Source organism: Micropterus dolomieu, linkage group LG17 (genome assembly GCF_021292245.1).
Source record: "Micropterus dolomieu isolate WLL.071019.BEF.003 ecotype Adirondacks linkage group LG17, ASM2129224v1, whole genome shotgun sequence".
Classification (NCBI taxonomy): Eukaryota; Metazoa; Chordata; class Actinopteri; order Centrarchiformes; family Centrarchidae; genus Micropterus; species Micropterus dolomieu.
This window is the reverse complement of record NC_060166.1, coordinates 29664484-29682382: the sequence shown is the minus strand read 5'-3', so window position 1 is coordinate 29682382 and position 17899 is coordinate 29664484. Positions and strand designations below refer to the sequence as shown.

The 17899-nt window shown below is 36.3% G+C and overlaps 2 protein-coding genes across 2 annotated transcripts; one reads left to right on the top strand and one right to left on the bottom strand.

Annotated features, from left to right (window-relative positions):
- Positions 1 to 7: 7 nt before the first annotated feature.
- Positions 8 to 517, bottom strand: LOC123986451 (olfactory receptor 6N2-like; the record flags this gene model as incomplete). Its single annotated transcript, XM_046074707.1, is given in 1 exon segment — positions 8 to 517. A coding segment is annotated over 1 exon segment (510 nt), but the record flags the coding sequence as incomplete, so codon positions are not given.
- Positions 518 to 14072: 13555 nt separating this feature from the next.
- LOC123986249 (olfactory receptor 13G1-like) lies at positions 14073 to 15011 on the top strand. The gene has a single exon (XM_046074397.1). It carries the CDS (start codon positions 14073 to 14075, stop codon positions 15009 to 15011), a length of 939 nt encoding a protein of 312 aa, XP_045930353.1.
- The last annotated feature ends 2888 nt before the right edge of the window (positions 15012 to 17899 follow it).

The window sequence follows — 17899 nt, the reverse complement described above, 5'->3', positions numbered from 1 at the left end:
TGTTTGAGGCACAGTAAGGAAGAGGGTATGCCCTAATAACCATCATTAAAGGGCAGGCCTTGGCAATAACCCATGCGCTAATACTGAGAATGTGGATGATGGAGTTTTTAAGAACAAGTGGATATCGGAGAGGATGGCAGATAGCCAAATATCTATCTAAAGCCATTAGGAAAAGAATTAAGGAATTCACTGATCCAAGATAGTGAACAAAGTACATTTAGACAAAGCAAGCTGTGAATGAAATGGTGCCTGACTGAAACCAACACTTACTGATGATCTTAGGTAAGGTGGTTGTGCTAAAGAGAATATCGCATGCACTCAGATTTAAAGTTATATAATACATTGGTTTATGAAGGCTGCGGTCGGTGCCAAATAAAAAAAGTACTGTAACATTGCCTGCGAAAGTTAAGAAATAAACTAAGAACAATACAGCTGAGGCAAAGCCTTGGTACTCCAGATGTCCAGGGAATCCAGTGAGGATAAATTCAGTCACAGTACTATGATTTTCCTGTGGCATGATGTAGTAGGAATGTCCTAAACACCTTTGAAAAGGAAATAGGTAGGCAGTGATACAACACATTAGATAATTATATACATCTGTATATGTATGTATTAGTTATTTTGTTTTGTAATTTATAACTACTAAACTGAATGGTCTTGATTGGATAAATCTTGTTAATATACATATTTAACATTCAGCATATTTAAATGTAAAATATTTTGATTTTGTTGCAAACTGCTTTTACAATATTGTTTAAATTAAACATTCATGCCAATAAAGCACATTAAACTGAACTGAACTAAAATAATTTAAACAGTGACAATACTTACATAGTATTATCATTCATATTATCATCTGATGCACAAAACATTGCCTTTGCATTGTACAACAGTTTAAAATAATTACTGCTGCATTTAAATAAATGTATTAAAATAAAGTATAACTGTTATTAAAACAGTATGGCAGCATACTCTGCATATTTACCTGCTGGTTCACCTCTTAAAAAGACTTCTTACAGCACACTTCAGGATGAAGGTATGATGTGCACCCTCTGTGGATAACTAACCCTCAGTTAATTAATCTAAGCCACACTAATGGCAGTTTTTTTATCAAGCAGAAAGACATTCATCAATTAATCTAAGAAAACCAAAAATATAGTAAGCCCACTGGAGTACTTAAATTTGTATTAGCCTATTCTGTAATCCTAACATTAATAAGAGTAGTTTTAGTTTCATCATTTTATTATTACTATGTATTATAGGTACATATTAGCACTTAAGTGTTAATAGCCTGCATTTCAGACAATAATTTACAAAGGAATTAAGATGAAATTGGTGAGTGGGCAAATACCTTATAAGCTATTTAGGAGGAACAATCACCTCATGATGGCTAATTGGAACAACCATTAAATTAACAATGTCGGTGGATTATAAATCCCACAGGAGTAAACATGAATCTGCATGAATCTGTCACACCTGCTCGCCGAGGAGAGCCGTGCGCCTGCAAGTGTAACGTTACTGTTTAAAAACGATGACGTTATATATGTGGGGTTCATCAGTGGGGATGATTCAGCAAACAATCAGCGGTGATAACTGCGTTTGATCAGCGACGTTTCTGATAAGTAGCTTAAGAGCTGGATGCATTATTCGGCAGAACATATGTTGTAGGCTACCTGCAGAGGTTTGCATCCACCTTTTTTTTTACCAGCGATAATGAGCGGAATGGCTGCAGACAGGTAGCTGGGCTGTAACGCTGTAGCTGTGGCGATGGTTTAGTTAAGGCGAGAAATTAGGTGTGTGAGAGCCGCCTATGAGTTTGTTTGGTGGATTAAAATTTGCCAAAAAAGGTAGTACAGTTCAATAAGAAATATATCAATTAAATTATATTAATTATTTATAATAAGATCCTTATAATAAACGTTCAATAAGATCACAGGGTCCAGCAGTAAACCGTTTATTGCACATATTAGTAAACAGTGTATTTCACATTGCCAGCCCTAATTACTGTCACATGCCAGAGAGATTATCATGCTGAGGCGATCTCAGAGTTCAGTAGCTTTATGGCACTTTGGAAGAAGCTGCCAGAGGAGCTGATTGCAGAACCCTCCAGATGTGATTTGCTGTGTCCAGCTCTACAGGAGATAACAGCTCCAGCTTCCAGCGAGGCTCTTCTGCTCCTGCTTTGCACAGCCTTTTCTTTTTACTCACAACACCTGAACACTACTGATGTGAAATTTTATCATTAGAATAACTCTTAAAACACATTTCAAGTCATACAAAACTACTTTTACATTTGTAACCTTTCAATATTGATGTTTTCATGAATGCAAGATAAGAGTTTAATTTGTTAAAGTATTGCTTGTGTATTAGGAATACTTTGTTATAAAATTTATCAGACTAATTATACATATAATAAAATCACATTCTTCTTTCATCAGTTTCCTATGTTAATTGTAAATAGTGTGATCTAAACTAACAATATATTCTAGTTAACAGCTGTTAATTAAAATATTAAGATGGTATGTATAGATTTTATAAACATTTTGCATATGTTAGTAACAAATGAAAGGTTGATGTTATACTGTTTTATTTAGACATTTCTTTAAGAGACAAATGTGACATTGACTGAGAAGTTACTCTGTTGTGAAAAACAAAGACTTATCTGCACACTGAATAGTTTTGAAGCCCTGTACAAGGTGTCATTTATTGTGACCTCTGAGAAGGTCTTTTGTGGTTTACATTGTATAGAAAGTATTGTATGTATAAAGTAAAAATACTCCTGTACACACAGAAATACACTGCATAATTACTTTTCATCATTTCACATGAAACACGTTTGGGAGTATTTTCACTTTCCAACTTATACTAGACTGATTTTCTTAAGCAAGAGTTCAGCTTTAATGTTTCATGTTTTATCTGTGGTATACGATTAGCTTTTCAGTAAGTAGTAAAGACAGGGAGTGCTAATATATCTAGAATTTATTACAGTGTGAACCATAAACCATATCTTTTTTTAAATGGCCCCATAACTCAAATATGGACAATATTTAAAACTCAAAGTAAACAGAAGGAGAGAAGGCCTTTCCATGTCAGTCCATGCTAACAGCACAATGCTGAGGCTTGCCAGGTCTCTGCAGCTCTCCGGGCACCAGGTGGGACATCTGGTCCACAGTGTGACTCTGGGAGTAAAATGTGTAGTAAATTCTTCAGGTAATTAAAAATATAAAGTAAACGATACAAATGAGTCTTTAAAAAACTGAATATTGTGGAGAAGTAAATTTTCTAACGTAATTTATTTCAAAATTCAAAATTACACAAAGTTAATTTCAAGCCCTTTTGTTGCTTTGACCTTGATGATTACAGTATCTCAAAATGTACTCAAAATAGCAGTGTGGGGAATTAATTAATGTGATCGCAACATGATTAACGTTTTACAAGATATAGCTTCCATCATGTAACTAAGGACTGCTAGCTTATTATGTTTATTACAAGTAACATATAATCAGGTCACATCCAAATAAACGACTCATAACTACCGTTATGTAAAAGTTAATTGATTTGCTTCAAATAGTTTGAGATGTAAACGTTAATGTAATTAATAACTGATTCCTAATAAACTTAACTGTTAACATTGGTCTCAACAAAATCTAACGTTAGTGTTGCAAAATAACGTTACCATATTTACATATTAAAAAGCATTTAAAATCTTGTTAAGTATAATGTTAATAACAGATATGTGAGTTATTTTAATATTTTACCTTACCTTGACTGTAAGCTGGTAACGACCATAAACTGGTACAGTTCAACAAGGTTCCAACCTTCACTGTACAGCACTGGGGTTTAAAAGCTACCTCTGCTAACCCAGAGCATTAGCTCCTTAAGTGCAATTTATACTTCGGCGTGCACCTCTTCAAAAATGTAACTACACGTCGAGTCGAACTAGCGTTTGGGGGTGTAATTGCATAATGATGGACACACAGACGCACAAGTATAAATGCCTGGCTACGCAGGAGTATAAATCAAGCTTTAGCTTGAGCTAACTCGGCCACGTCGAACTAGGTGGGAACGGTTTCAGCAACACGTCACCTCAGCTCGATCCACGACCCGCCTCTTTGCAACAACTAATCGACGTAGTCGACAAAAATCGATTATTAAATTTGTTGTCAAAGAATTTAATAATTGATTCTTTCATGACGTCTTCGGGCCGTAGCGACACCGTCAGCTTAACAGAGTAAAGTGATGTGAATAGTAACATTAAAGTTACTAATACAACATTCGGCAAATGAAATGCATGACGTTATTCCCTTCTTTGTCCCGGGGTGTTGCAGTACTGGCGTGAAAGCTGCTCCGTCACTAAACAGCAGACAGCTGTTGCAGCCCTACTGATAAATAAAGTCAGAGCAGACAGAGAGAGAGAGACAGGTGTAGGCGTGTGCTTCTGTGTCTGATGGGGAAAGCAAAGTGAGCAGATTAGTACTGTGGTTTGTGATTAAACACAAAAAATAAATTGGAGAATTAAGTAGAATTACAATGGTGTGCAATTTATTTTCAGTTCCTTCCAGTGAAAATGCTAATGTTATTTTATAATCAATGTTTCATTATGACCATACAATTGAGACCAGTGAGAATAGTTAACATTTATAACTACTTGTGCTGATGGGGATCCTAATAAAAATTGATTTTTCCAATGAATAGTTACAAAAATATTTGTGTATGCTGTCAGTTATAGATATTAGAAAGAAATAAAATCGGAATCGGCCAGAATCAGAGAATTAGAAGGTCAGACCTTTTAAAAAATCGGTAATTGGAATCAGCCAGGTAGAATGTAATCTGTGCATCTCTTACTGCAGCGATAATCCTGTGTGAACCGATATTAGGCTAATATTGTAGATCTACCGTTGTGTTGGGTTTTGCGCAATATGATGATAAGTGGCAGATCAGTTGGCCTGCTGCTGTTAAATATCTAATATATTTAGCCTACATATATGTGTGTGTGTGTGTGTGTGTGTGTGTGTGTGTGTAAGAGATGTCCTCTATCCCAGAAGAAACCTAAATTACTATGTAGCCTAGAGGACAGATGTTATTCAGGATAATATGACAGTGTGGTAAACCTATGAACTTAAGTCATATTTAAACAACAATTGCTTTGTGTTGTTGGCCAGAAGAATAGTAGTAAGACTTCTCTTTGTGTACATGTATCCTATACAAGTACAATTCTGGCTGTATTATTTGTGTCGCCTTCAAAAATTGCTCGAGAAATTTTATGTTTATTGTCCCCCCCTACTGTGAGATGAAATTTACGCCTATGATCGTATACCACAGATAAAATATGAAACATTAAAGCTGAACTCTTGCTTAAGAACATCAGTCTAGTGAAGTGAAAACACTCCCAAACATGTTTCACATGAAATGTTGATAAATAATTATGCAGTGTATTTCTGTGTGTGCAGAAGTATTTTTACTTTCTACCTTGCACTTTAAGATAAATAAGGAGCCATACACCCAGAAATAGAGCCTGAAGTTTCTGAAGAGTGCCTTGTTTGCTGTTCTGATATAAGTCTAGTTTAAACACAGAATAATGTGGGCACATCCAAACTATCCTGTTGGTAAGCTATGAAACAAAGAAGGATCTGCACAGAGTAATTATGGTGATATTTATTGTGATGTTGCAAACTCTGAGGTCCTAGAGCTGATTGCACTTTTGCATTTTATACAATGTAAGCCACACAAGCCCTTCTCGGAGGTCGCAATAAATGACACCTTGTACAGGAATTCAAAACTATTCAGTGTGCAGATAAGTCTTTGTTTTTCACAACAGAGTAACTTCTCAGTCAATGTCACATTTGTCTCTTAAAGAAATGTCAAAATAAAACAGTATATATCATCAACCTTTCATTTGTTACTTTCTACTAACATATATTCAGAATTTTAACCTATAAATACCATCTTAATATTTTCTTAACTATAATATATTGTTGAGTTTAGATCACACTATTTACAATTAACATAGGAAACTGGTGATATAATTAACATAGGAAACTGATGATGAATGAAGAATGTGATTTTATTATATGTATATGTATGTATGTATGTATGCTTAGTCTGGTAATTAGTATTATCCTAATACACAAGCAATACAGGTGCTGGTCATATAATTAGAATATCATCAAAAAGTTGATTTATTTCAGTAATTCCATTCAAAAAGTGAAACTTGTATAATGTATACATTCATTCCACACAGACTTTTAATTTTGATGATTATAACTGACAACTAATGAAAACCCCAAAATCAGTATCTCAGAAAATTAGAATATTGTGAAAAGGTTCAATATTGAAAACACCTGGTGCCAAACTCTAATCAGCTAATTAACTCAAAACACCTGCAAAGGCCTTTAAATGGTCTCTCAGTCTAGTTCTGTAAGCTACACAATCATGGGGAAGACTGCTGACTTGACAGCTGTCCAAAAGACAACCATTGACACCTTGCACAAGTAGGGCAAGACACAAAAGGTCATTGCTGAAGAGGCTGGCTGTTCTATGGGGTATTGTGAAGAGGAAGATGCGATACGCCTGACCCAACAATCCAGAAGAGCTGAAGGCCACTATCAGAGCAACCTGGGCTTTCATAACACCTGAGCAGTGCCACAGACTGATCGACTCCATGCCACGCCGCATTGCTGCAGTAATTCAGACAAAAGGAGCCCCGACTAAGTATTGAGTGCTGTACATGCTCATACTTTTCATGTTCATACTTTTCAGTTGGCCAGCATTTCTAAAAATCCTTTTTTTGTAGTGGTCTTAATATATAATAATATTCTAATTTTCGGAGATACTTAATTTGGGATTTTCATTAGTTGTCAGTTTTAATCATCACAATTAAATGAAATAAACATTTGAAATATATCAGTCTGTGTGTAATGAATGAATATAATACCCAATTTTGAATGGAATTACTGAAATAAATTAACTTTTTGATGATGTTCTAATTTTATGACCAGTACCTGTATGCTGACAAAAAAGGTGGATGCAAATCTCCGTAGGTAGCGTACACAGGAGCACCATATAGCGGGAAAAATTAGGACAATTCCAAGGGCCCCAAAAAACAAGTATAAATTAATATCAAATTATATTTATATAAACCATCATCATTGAGTATTTTAAATATAATAATACATTTAATGATCTCTTTGTTTTTGGCAATAGAAGTTAAATATCCCCATTGACCAAAAAGTAAACATCCACATTGACCCCCCCTGGATCTGCATGAAATGGTTTGGCCCTGCCTTAAGGCACACATCAGTGACAGTGTTTAGTTGCAGTCAGTAGATGCTCCAGAAATACAGTGATCACAATGTTGCATAGTAAACCAAAATCTGGTTTTCAAAAAAGGAATGATAGAAAAGAAAGAGAGGAAAGACAAAGGACAGGATGTCAATCTGTAACCCAGTTTTTCACCAAGAAAGGTGAGTAGCCTTTAGTCTGTGAGTGGTGTTAACCTGTTGGCTTAATGTCCACAGTGAAATAAGCTAGCTAGCTACAGACAAGTGTTAGCCTACATTTAATCAACATTTAATCAGTGCAGGGAAACATTTAGCAAGATATTCATATTAAATCATTTTCCCTGCTCCTTTTAGCAGACTAACAACAGATGAGTTTTAGCCCTCCCTGTCCCAGTGAAGAAGGTGAGAAACACTGTGACATGCCAGTTAGCATCATTCCAGGGAGGCTGTGGGGATTTCTCTGTCTCTCTTGCTCTTTTTATCATAACAAAAAAGAAAATGAAATGTTTATTAATGACAGAAATTCAAACAAATTATTTTCTCACATAATGATCATTTTGAAATAAAATAAAAACAACCTTCTGTCTGTACTGGATGCTGGACAGTTGGAAATAGTGAGTACATTACCTCAGCCTGCATGTAATTTACAGACAATATTAAAATAATCCAGTTTGATACATTCATTTAGATTTAATTATGGCTTTTAAATGACATCTGTAGATAGTTAATTTTAATATAAAAATACATTGAGACTGTAAAAGGTTGCCTTAAGGACATTTTTATGGTGACTTTTAATCTCACATCAAATAGTGAACTACATACTGTATGCAGACTTGCATGTACAAATCACCAGCAGTAAATATTGTGTTGGTAATAGTGTTGAACTACAAGAAGCAAGACAGTTGCAAGCCCTTAATTAGAGTTATGTAAAGCTTTTGATGGGACAGTTGGGTCCTAGAGATGTGGTGACAACAGCTGTGCAGAGGGGGCCCAATTAGATTTTTTGTCATGGGGCCCAAAGTTTCTGGCGGCGCCGCTGAGCCTACATCTGTTTTGCCTCTTAAGCTTCTTATCAGAAACGTCTCGGATCAAACGCAGTTATCATCTCAGATTGTTTGCTGAATCACAAGGAATGCTACAACTACTCAGTGTAATAACTGAATGATGACTAAACGTCATTCAATAGGTACTTAGAATCAATCATCCCCACTGATGAACCCCACAAAGAATAGTATATTGCATGGCTCTCCTCTCCTCGAGCAGGCAGAACACTGCAATCACTCCCCCCTCGGCTCTCTGCCTTTATACCCTTCATGTGTCCGGTTCAGGTGCAGCCACTTATAATAGTATCTGACTAGTATACTGGACAGTGAATCCGTTACAGGACGTAGCTAAATCTAACAATGCCCGTTTGTAAAGTTTATCGTTAACATAACGTCAGCTAACAGAGCTAAATATAAATATTGCTGCCACATCTCATGTAGCCTAACATCAATTTAGATTTCTTCACACTGGCTTCCCATCAAATTTAGTATCCAGTTTAAGATTATCATGTTGAGCTTCGTATGGTCAGGCTGCGTACTTCTGTGGACACTGTGGAAACCTTAAAAAAAGCAGATCCAAACCCACTGGTTTAGACCTGCTTTTGTTTCATTTTTAGTATCTTATTAAAGGACCAGTGTGTAGGATTTAGTGGCATCTAGCAGTGAGGTTGCAGATTGCAACCAACTGAACTTGCCTCATCCTCGCCTTCCAAGCATGTACTAGGTTGGAGAACCTATGGTGGCTGTGAAACTCGCAAAAGGCCCTCAATAGAGAGACTGTGGAAGAAGACCTGCTCCTTCTGTAGATGTAAAGGGCTGATTGTAAGGTAATGAAAAAACATTTCTTATTTTCAGTTGATGAAAACATACTCATGAATGTTATTTTCCATTTCTGTCATAAACTGCCAATAGATCCCTCTAAATCTTACACACTGTTCTTTAAATTGATTGACACTTGCATTTCAAGTTTTTTATTTGTGTTTGTCGTTTATAGTGAAACACGTCATGACATATGCTCTTGAAAACGTGCTAGCTTATTACCTTCCATAATGTTTTAAACTTAACTTTGTGAGTTGTATTTTTCATTGGTACTCAATGAAAAAAGTAGTAACATATGTAAAACACAGTTTCAGGAATATGTAATGAATTCTGGGGAAAACAACATTGCATAAGACTGTTTTGAGATGAGAATACACTAAGGTATAAAGGCACCTACACCCTCACATGAACTCTTTAATCACACACCTGAGACCATTATTGACATGAGACACTAATTAGCTTCCTCTTGGAACTCATTTGTTGTTGCATGTGAGTATCATCCGCTTAAAACAAACACATCACTCTACCTCCAAGATTAAACTTTTTTAATGTAAATTGTTGCACTGAGCACAACATCAACAGATAGACTATACATGGCAGGCACATTAAGTATTCAACTAGTCTAGTCCACCAAAATTGCAGAAGTTTGTTGGGGTTGGCGTTTACAAGATTTTTACAAGAGTTTTCAAGCAATTAAACTGTGTTGCATCAGTATTTACATAAAGTATTGGATTAAGCAGTGTGAATGTGAATGTGGATGTCTATTATTCCTGTGATAGATTGTGAACTACCCAGGGTGTACCCCACCACTTGCTCAAAGCATGCTGGGAGAGGCTCCAAAACGTGTAAGATTATAAAATTCTGCAAGTGAGACAAAGACGTTGTCTTAACAAAGACTGTTCGCTGATTAAATAAACAATAAGCACAAGCTTTTCAGATATATCAAAACAAGACTTAGTCTTTAGCCTAGTGAGACCATACTTACAGTATGGGGTACTTTGAGCTGAATGTGAATAAATAAATGTCAACCTCATGGTGGCGCTAAAAGAAAAAGAGAGGGGGTCTCCAAAGTCATTAGGATAGATCGTATGGGAACCATGAATGTGTGGTCAAAATTCTGTTTCAATCCATCAATTAGATGTTGAGATATGTCACTGAATAAGTGAAAACCAGCTGGTGGCACAATATTACAAGTTACTAGAATTCATCCTCAGGAACCAAGTCCTCAAACTTAAACGACAACATGGGTTGTATTAACCAACATCCAAAAACGACTCAGCTCTGTTTATGATTTTAATAGGCTCTGATTGGCCACCGGGCTTTACGGTTAGGGTCATATCACCGCCTGGTGGTTTGGCATGCTCTTGACAGCGCTTGATTGTGTGTTTTTGTATAGACAGATTTTTTTTAAACGAAGGAGAAAAAACTCCTTAAAATAAATTAAAAAATACCCGTGTACTTGTGGACTAGGCTTAAGTTTAGGTGCACAGACTGTGAAGGTTAGAGTGAGGATAAGGGAATGGGGAGGGGGGGGGGGCTGTCAGAAGCTAATGTAGCAAAAGCTACGAAGCAACACAGCTAATGCTACGAAGCAAACGTAGTTAATACTACGAAGCTAATGCTACAAATCTAATTCCTTAAATATAGCATCTTGATTTGAGCCTTTTCTGTCTACTTAGCAGTTAACGTGCCAGTGTAGCAATATGGCCGATTGTATATTGCTTAAATAATTCAACTAGTAACAGTATCTTTTTAACAGGCACTATTTATTTATTCTGTCAAAATAGGTTAACTCCATCCATACAGCCAGCCACATCAATTCACAGAAAAACATGACTGGATAACTTAAACTAGGGAGGCTTGTTGGCATCGCATTGAGTAAATCTGTAATCATCTTCACAGTGTTCTTATTATAGGCTAATTTTCTATTATGAATTTTATGGACTCTTCTTTTATGTGTAGTAGTTTTAAAGTTACATCTGTACATAAGGTCCATTGTAATAAAAAAAAAAATGGAGCCAGCGGAGAGGGTTAATAATCCAAGAAAAACCTTAATATCCTAGATTAATCTACAAGTAGCCTAAGCAACTTGAATATTCTCTAACGTTATAGTTAAACATTTATGAGAGAAACTTGTGTGAAAATGGAAAGTTATATTAGACTTAGGATTTAGCAGAGGAAATACTTGTAAGCTTAGCTCACTATCACAATATTATCATGCACCTTAGAGACTTTGTCGTGGATTGGGCGTAATCAGAAGATGATTTTCTGTGACTTTAATTTCCAGGAATTTCTGATTTTTGTTCCTGTAAATTTGCCACTTTCATCTAGGGATGTTTTTCTTGGTTTATCAACCCCCACCCTGGCTCAGTATTTTTTGGACACTATAGTCAATCTAAATGTGTGAAAACACTTAAAATATTTCAATTATAGCCTAGGGGCTACATCTTAGAAACTGGCCGTCATTTAAAATCATCAAGGCTGCAGGACTCATATAACATAATAACATCATTTTAGCTGCAACCACAGTGGAACAAATCAGGATGAAATCTGAAACTATTTTATCAAGTGTATTAATAGCCTACTTTTCATCATTAACATGAGTACAGATGTGGTGTGTAGCCCACCTATAAAGGGTAACCTCGAGTTAACCCAAACGTGCTTGGAGCAGTTTAGAGATGCGGAGTAAATTGCCATGGCAACAGACCTCGGGTAACACCTATCCACCTTTCGTAGTACCGGTTAATCGGGAAGTTGCACTCGATGTCGTAAAGTTACTGAAGTGACCTGGATAAGCCAGTTACCTCCCCAGTACAGGCCACTGGCAGCTGTTTTTGGCTTGGCAACAACTGCATAAACTGAAAACCTGTGCCAGACCTAATAAAGTGTAGGCAGTGATACAACACATAAGATTAACACTTTATATGAGCTTAACATTTAAACAATAACAATACTTAAATAGTAGTATTTATCTGAGGTAAAATTACTGTAAACAATTTTATAATAATTACTGTCATTACAATAAAAATAAGTATGAGTAACTCTTATTAAGGCTTTAGCTACATCAGTTTTTAGGACTCCAACTTTTAAACCCACCTTTCTCAAACAGTATGGCAGCATACACTTAAGATTAACTGGCTGATTCTCCTCTTAAAAAGACTTCTCACTGCATGCCATGTGATGCAGGTATGTTTTTTTTTAATTGGCTGTGGATCACTAACAATCAGTTTATTTATCTCTCTAAGCCGGAACACATCCATGAATTGATCTCAAGATAAACAATATTATGTGTTATTGTATTATTGTGCAAATGAAATTTTAATACTAAGAGTACATAATTTGTCTCATATTTTTATCATTACTATATATTATAGATACTTATTATAAGTGTTAATATCCTGTATTTCAGACAATAATGAACAAAGTAATTAACAATTGGTCTGTGGGGAAATACTGTATAAGGTATTTATAGCAAGGAACACTCACGGCTAATTGGAACAACCATTAATTTAATATTGCTAATGCATTATAAACCCCACCGGAATAAACAACTGCACTTAAGCAAAACCCCTATGTGTACCTAAATTGATAATGAGGAAGAAGAATTAATATCCCTGGAGTGTGCTGCATGCGTTTAATCTGAGTGGAGGTATGGCTAATGTAATGGTAAATTGATTGTAGTAAAAGAATGATTTAACCGAAAAGGTATGATTTAAGGTGTAAATTTTCATGTAAAACCTGTGTACCTGTATTCACTTGGAGACAACAACTGGTTATGGTTGGTTGTTTTATCTTGATATTTTGTTGAATATGTCTTTACATCATTTATAATAGGTGGTTTTGACACAACCGAAAAGGTGTGATTTAAGGTGTAAATTTCATCTGCATACATGGGAAAACCTGTATACATGTTTTCACCTGGAGAGACGTAGAGCGACGTACAAACACCAGTTTCAACAAAAAGACTACATCCCCTGGTTTCTCACTGTCTCACAACTTTCCAATATGTATTCAGAGTACATATTCCAATAGTACTCCAAAATACAAATAATTAAGCTGTAATAGATTTCTACATTAACAACAAGCTCTTAAATACAATAATGCAATTATGCTATTGTCCATCTGTATCTCATATTTCTCATATCTCAACTTGAAAGTCATATATCTCATCTGATATTTGACTTTCAAGTTCCAATAATTTTGACAGATGTTGTGATTGCTGTATAAGTCATGATTTTAGTGGGATTTAAACTTTTGCGTACAATTTAAAATTTTTACTGAAAAACATTATGATGATGTTTTGGGTTTTTTCGCTGGGTTCTGTACCAACAACCATGTTGTCTTACATCTGAGAGGAGAATATGATTTGTATGCCAGGATCATTGGATATTGCACTTGCCCATACTGCAATTATGATAATATTTTGATTAATTGTTCAGGGAACGCAAACCAAAATCATTCACACTTACACCCAAACACTGATGGCAGCCACTGTGTGCCTGTATTCATCCGAGAACTGTCCTGAGCAATGTCAATCATCAGATAGGTTTCAAAAAACAACTTTTGATATTCACAGATGTGAACCAATCGGTCTGTCAAATGGATCTGGGATTTTGCTAATTGGATTAAGCTAGCCAACTACTAGCTAAAATAAAGTGATTGGACGAATAAACAATGTGATTGGACGATGGATCTCACCAATGAAAAGTTTCTCTTCTGGTGAGCCTTAAAACCCTAAATACTAGAGGCTGTCTGTTAAACTACATTGTTGGCTGCAGTGAAAACTGTTTCATTGAGCTCAGTCATTTTTGAAAACTCTGACAACAACTGGATATGGTTGGTTATGATATGTCAAATTATCTTTTGCTTTGAAAAGAGTGTCTTCATCAACTTCTTTTTGTATTATTTTTATCTTGATATTTTGTTGAATATGTCTTCACAGAATTCCTCGATCAAGGTAACAGAATTTATTATAGGTGGTTTTGACACAACTGAAAAGCCTGTGGTAGTTGGTGTGGTTATATTGATTACATATGTTCTAGTTGTTCTAACCAATATAGTAAACATCCTCTTTGTTATTTATGACCAAAGATTACACAAACCAATGTATCTTCTGATTTGCAACCTTGCTGTTGTTGATATACTGTACACTTCTAGTGCCACTCCAACAATGATCGGCGTTCTACTTGCTGGTGTTAATACTATATCCTATGTGCCATGCATAATTCAGATGTTTGCTTTCCACTTGGCTGGGCTGATGGAGATGTTTGCTTTATCAATTATGGCATTTGATCGATTGGTTGCTATTAGATATCCTTTTCACTACCATAGTTATTTAACAAATGTGCGCACTCTTGTTCTTACATTTATCCTGTGGCTCATTGCCTGTGGTTTTGTGGCCATAGCACCTGCAAATGTGATTCCTCTCCCTCACTGCTACTTAAAGCTGAAGTACACTTTCTGCGACTATGCTGCCATAATGCGAACTACATGTGTTGACCCTAATTACTATTTCAATCAAACTGCAATCATATCATTCACTCTTTTATTTTTCACTTTCATTTTTATTTGCCTGTCATACCTGTGTATGATATTTTTTGTTAAGTTATTGTCAAATGATGACAAAAGAAAAATGGGCAGCACCTGTTTGAGTCATTTGATCGTGGTAACATGTTACTACTGTCCAACATTTATCCTTATTGTGTTGACCAGAATAGGTGTTGTGTTAACTCTTGAGGAGCGGCATGGCTTATTGATCGGTGTTTTGCTTGGTCCATCTCTTGTAAATCCTTTTGTGTACAGTCTTAGGACGAAAGAAATTAAATATAAGATCTTTAAGATATTTAAAAAAGTTGAATCTTCTCAGTAGATTCTTGTGAACTGTGAATTTATTTTTGAATAAAATTTGCATCCTTTTATGGTCTAAGTATTGTGCTAAAATGATGGAATATATACATCCATACATTTTATAAATTGGATCTTATCTCTTCACTTATGTTTTGTAATCTTTGTCATCCTAATTTTATATTGTCATGTATGACTTTCTGTTCTGAATCTATTCTGCACATACAACCTCTGTTGCAGAGGTTTATTTAATTTTTTTCTCTATAAAAAATGGTAGAGATGGTCCAAGGACAGAGGGCATCATATGCTATTCAGACTGTCAACCCCTTGACACAAATTGTGATTTGTGATATGGGGCTTTATAAATAAACAATTGACTTAGCTTGTTAATTATTTGTATGTCAGTAAACTGTGTGCTATTTATATTATATATAAAAGTAGAAGTTTGGGCAGAAACAACAAATGTGACATTGGATTCTAATATTCAAGAATATTCACATGTACAACAGATGCATGTCTCATAAACATCTTAGCATATTACAAATATCTACTGGTATCAATTTTTGGACAGGTGACCTGAATAACTGAGATTCTTCCACACAGGTGCACTACATGGTACATTACACGAGGCAATAAATATCCAATCATGCTCTGGGGCCTGTAAAAAATGCTGAGTTGATTCTGACTTTGTATCAAGATGGCAAGAGGAAAAGATCTAAAAACAAATAATGAAAATGATAGCTCAGATCAAGCAATCTGATTGGTTGTTAGCTGTGGTATAATAACCTTATACATCGGTGATGACTTCTAATTCCTTTTCACAATTCAGTATCAAAGTTAACCTAACACACTAGTTAGCTAGCTAATAAACTGCTACAAAATGAGAAAATACCGTTTCTTAACGCCACTGGCTGAGATAAAAAATAAACAAGTCTCTCCTGACTCTACCTAACTAACTAAATTTATGTTGATTACAATAGTTGACTACAGTCTTCTGACCAGCTATCAAAGCGGTTTTGCCCGCTGAATGTAAGTGCATAAAAATCACCTGCTGAACCTATAAAACAACATTTAGAGATGAATGAAAGGAGGTTGAAAAACTGGACAAAAAATTACATGAAAAGAACACCGTTAAAGGTACAGTGTGTTAGAAATGAAACTACTCTCCACCTGTCAAATTTATACTCTACATGTGCTGGTCATATAATTAGAATATCATCAAAAAGTTGATTTATTTCAGTAATTCCATTCAAAAAGTGAAACTTGTATAATATATACATTCATTCCGCACAGACTTATATATTTCAAGTGTTCAAAACATCAGACCAACTACTAGACAGTTGCTTTACAAACACACACATCACCCCAGTGCTATTAAGTTATATTAAAGGCTCGTGCAGCCTACACAACTTTAAGCGTCGGCCGATGGCCATGCAGTTCACACAACCTGCCGTCATCACGGCAGTCTTGAAGTCGTGTGGTGTTCACACTACGTGACTGATCGATGACAGGGACGCACACACACACACACACACACATGCACTCACACACACTACGGGAGCTGACAGCAGCTGTCACCCGACGCAGGTCTCTAAACCACGTTTTGTCAAGAAAACACACGTGAAATGTGAAACGGGAAATGAGTGATCCTGCACACGAAACAGCTGTTGTTTGTTATTATAAAGATAACAGTTATAAAGACAAAGAATCTGGGTGAAAGGATGGATTAGCACATGCAGGTAGCAGGGATTGTCTGAGCTACAGAGAGAGCTGCTGGTGAGTTAAAAGGTACAGCTCCCGACACGCAGTTAACTCCTGACTGTGAGGTTCCAACTCACGGCCCAAAAAGGAGAACAACAAATGCACGTGTGAACATTTTCAGCTGAGGACTGCGGCTTACTTTGGCTAGCCTTCAACTCAACAATCAATCAGGATTTCAGTTAATTGCTAAAGTTGCTGTTAACTGTTTGTTAACTGTTTAACCTTGTCTCTGGTCCGCTGGCAGAACACCTTTTTGTTCAGCTGCCGTCGTGCTGTTGCCAAGGTGACATAAGTTTCGTTTTACGGTGGACGGACTGTGACACAGACAGAGTTGTTGTTTTCTTTAGCATGAAATAATAACATACTTTGGACACTTTCTTCTTTGTCCCTCGCCATTTTCTCTCTCTTCCTCCACTTTGCAAACGGCTACATTATAATCCTGACGTGTTCACAGTGTAAGCGTGATGTGCGACAGTAATAAATGTCCGTGCGAAACACTGTGCTGTAAAATTACATGGATTAAACAAAGCATCGATGCAAAGAATTTGTGTCTATGAAACGTTTTAAGTATGAACATGAAAAGTATGAGCATGTACAGCACTCAATACTTAGTCGGGGCTCCTTTTGCCTCAATTACTGCAGCAATGCGGCGTGGCATGGAGTCGATCAGTCTGTGGCACTGCTCAGGTGTTATGAGAGCCCAGGTTGCTCTGATAGTGGCCTTCAGCTCTTCTGCATTGTTGGGTCAGGCATATCGCATCTTCACAATACCCCATAGATTTTCTATAGGGTTAAGGTCAGGCGAGTTTGCTGGCCAATTAAGAACAGGGATACCATGGTCCTTAAACCAGGTACTGGTAGCTTTGGCACTGTGTGCAGGTGCCAAGTCCTGTTGGAAAATTAAATCTGCATCTCCATAAAGTTGGTCAGCAGCAGGAAGCATGAAGTGCTCTAAAACTTCCTGGTAGACGGCTACGTTGACCTTGGACCTCAGAAAACACAGTGGACCAACACCAGCAGATGACATGGCACCCCAAACCATCACTGACTGTGGAAACTTTGCACTGGATTTCAAGCAACGTGGATTCTGTGCCTCTCCTCTTCCTCCAGACTCTGGGACCTTGATTTCCAAAGGAAATGCAAAATTTACTT

What these genes read in the sequence shown, in the direction of transcription:
- LOC123986249 (XM_046074397.1), top strand. Translation starts at nt 14,073, where the DNA reads ATGTCTTCACAGAATTCCTCGATCAAGGTAACAGAATTTATTATAGGT.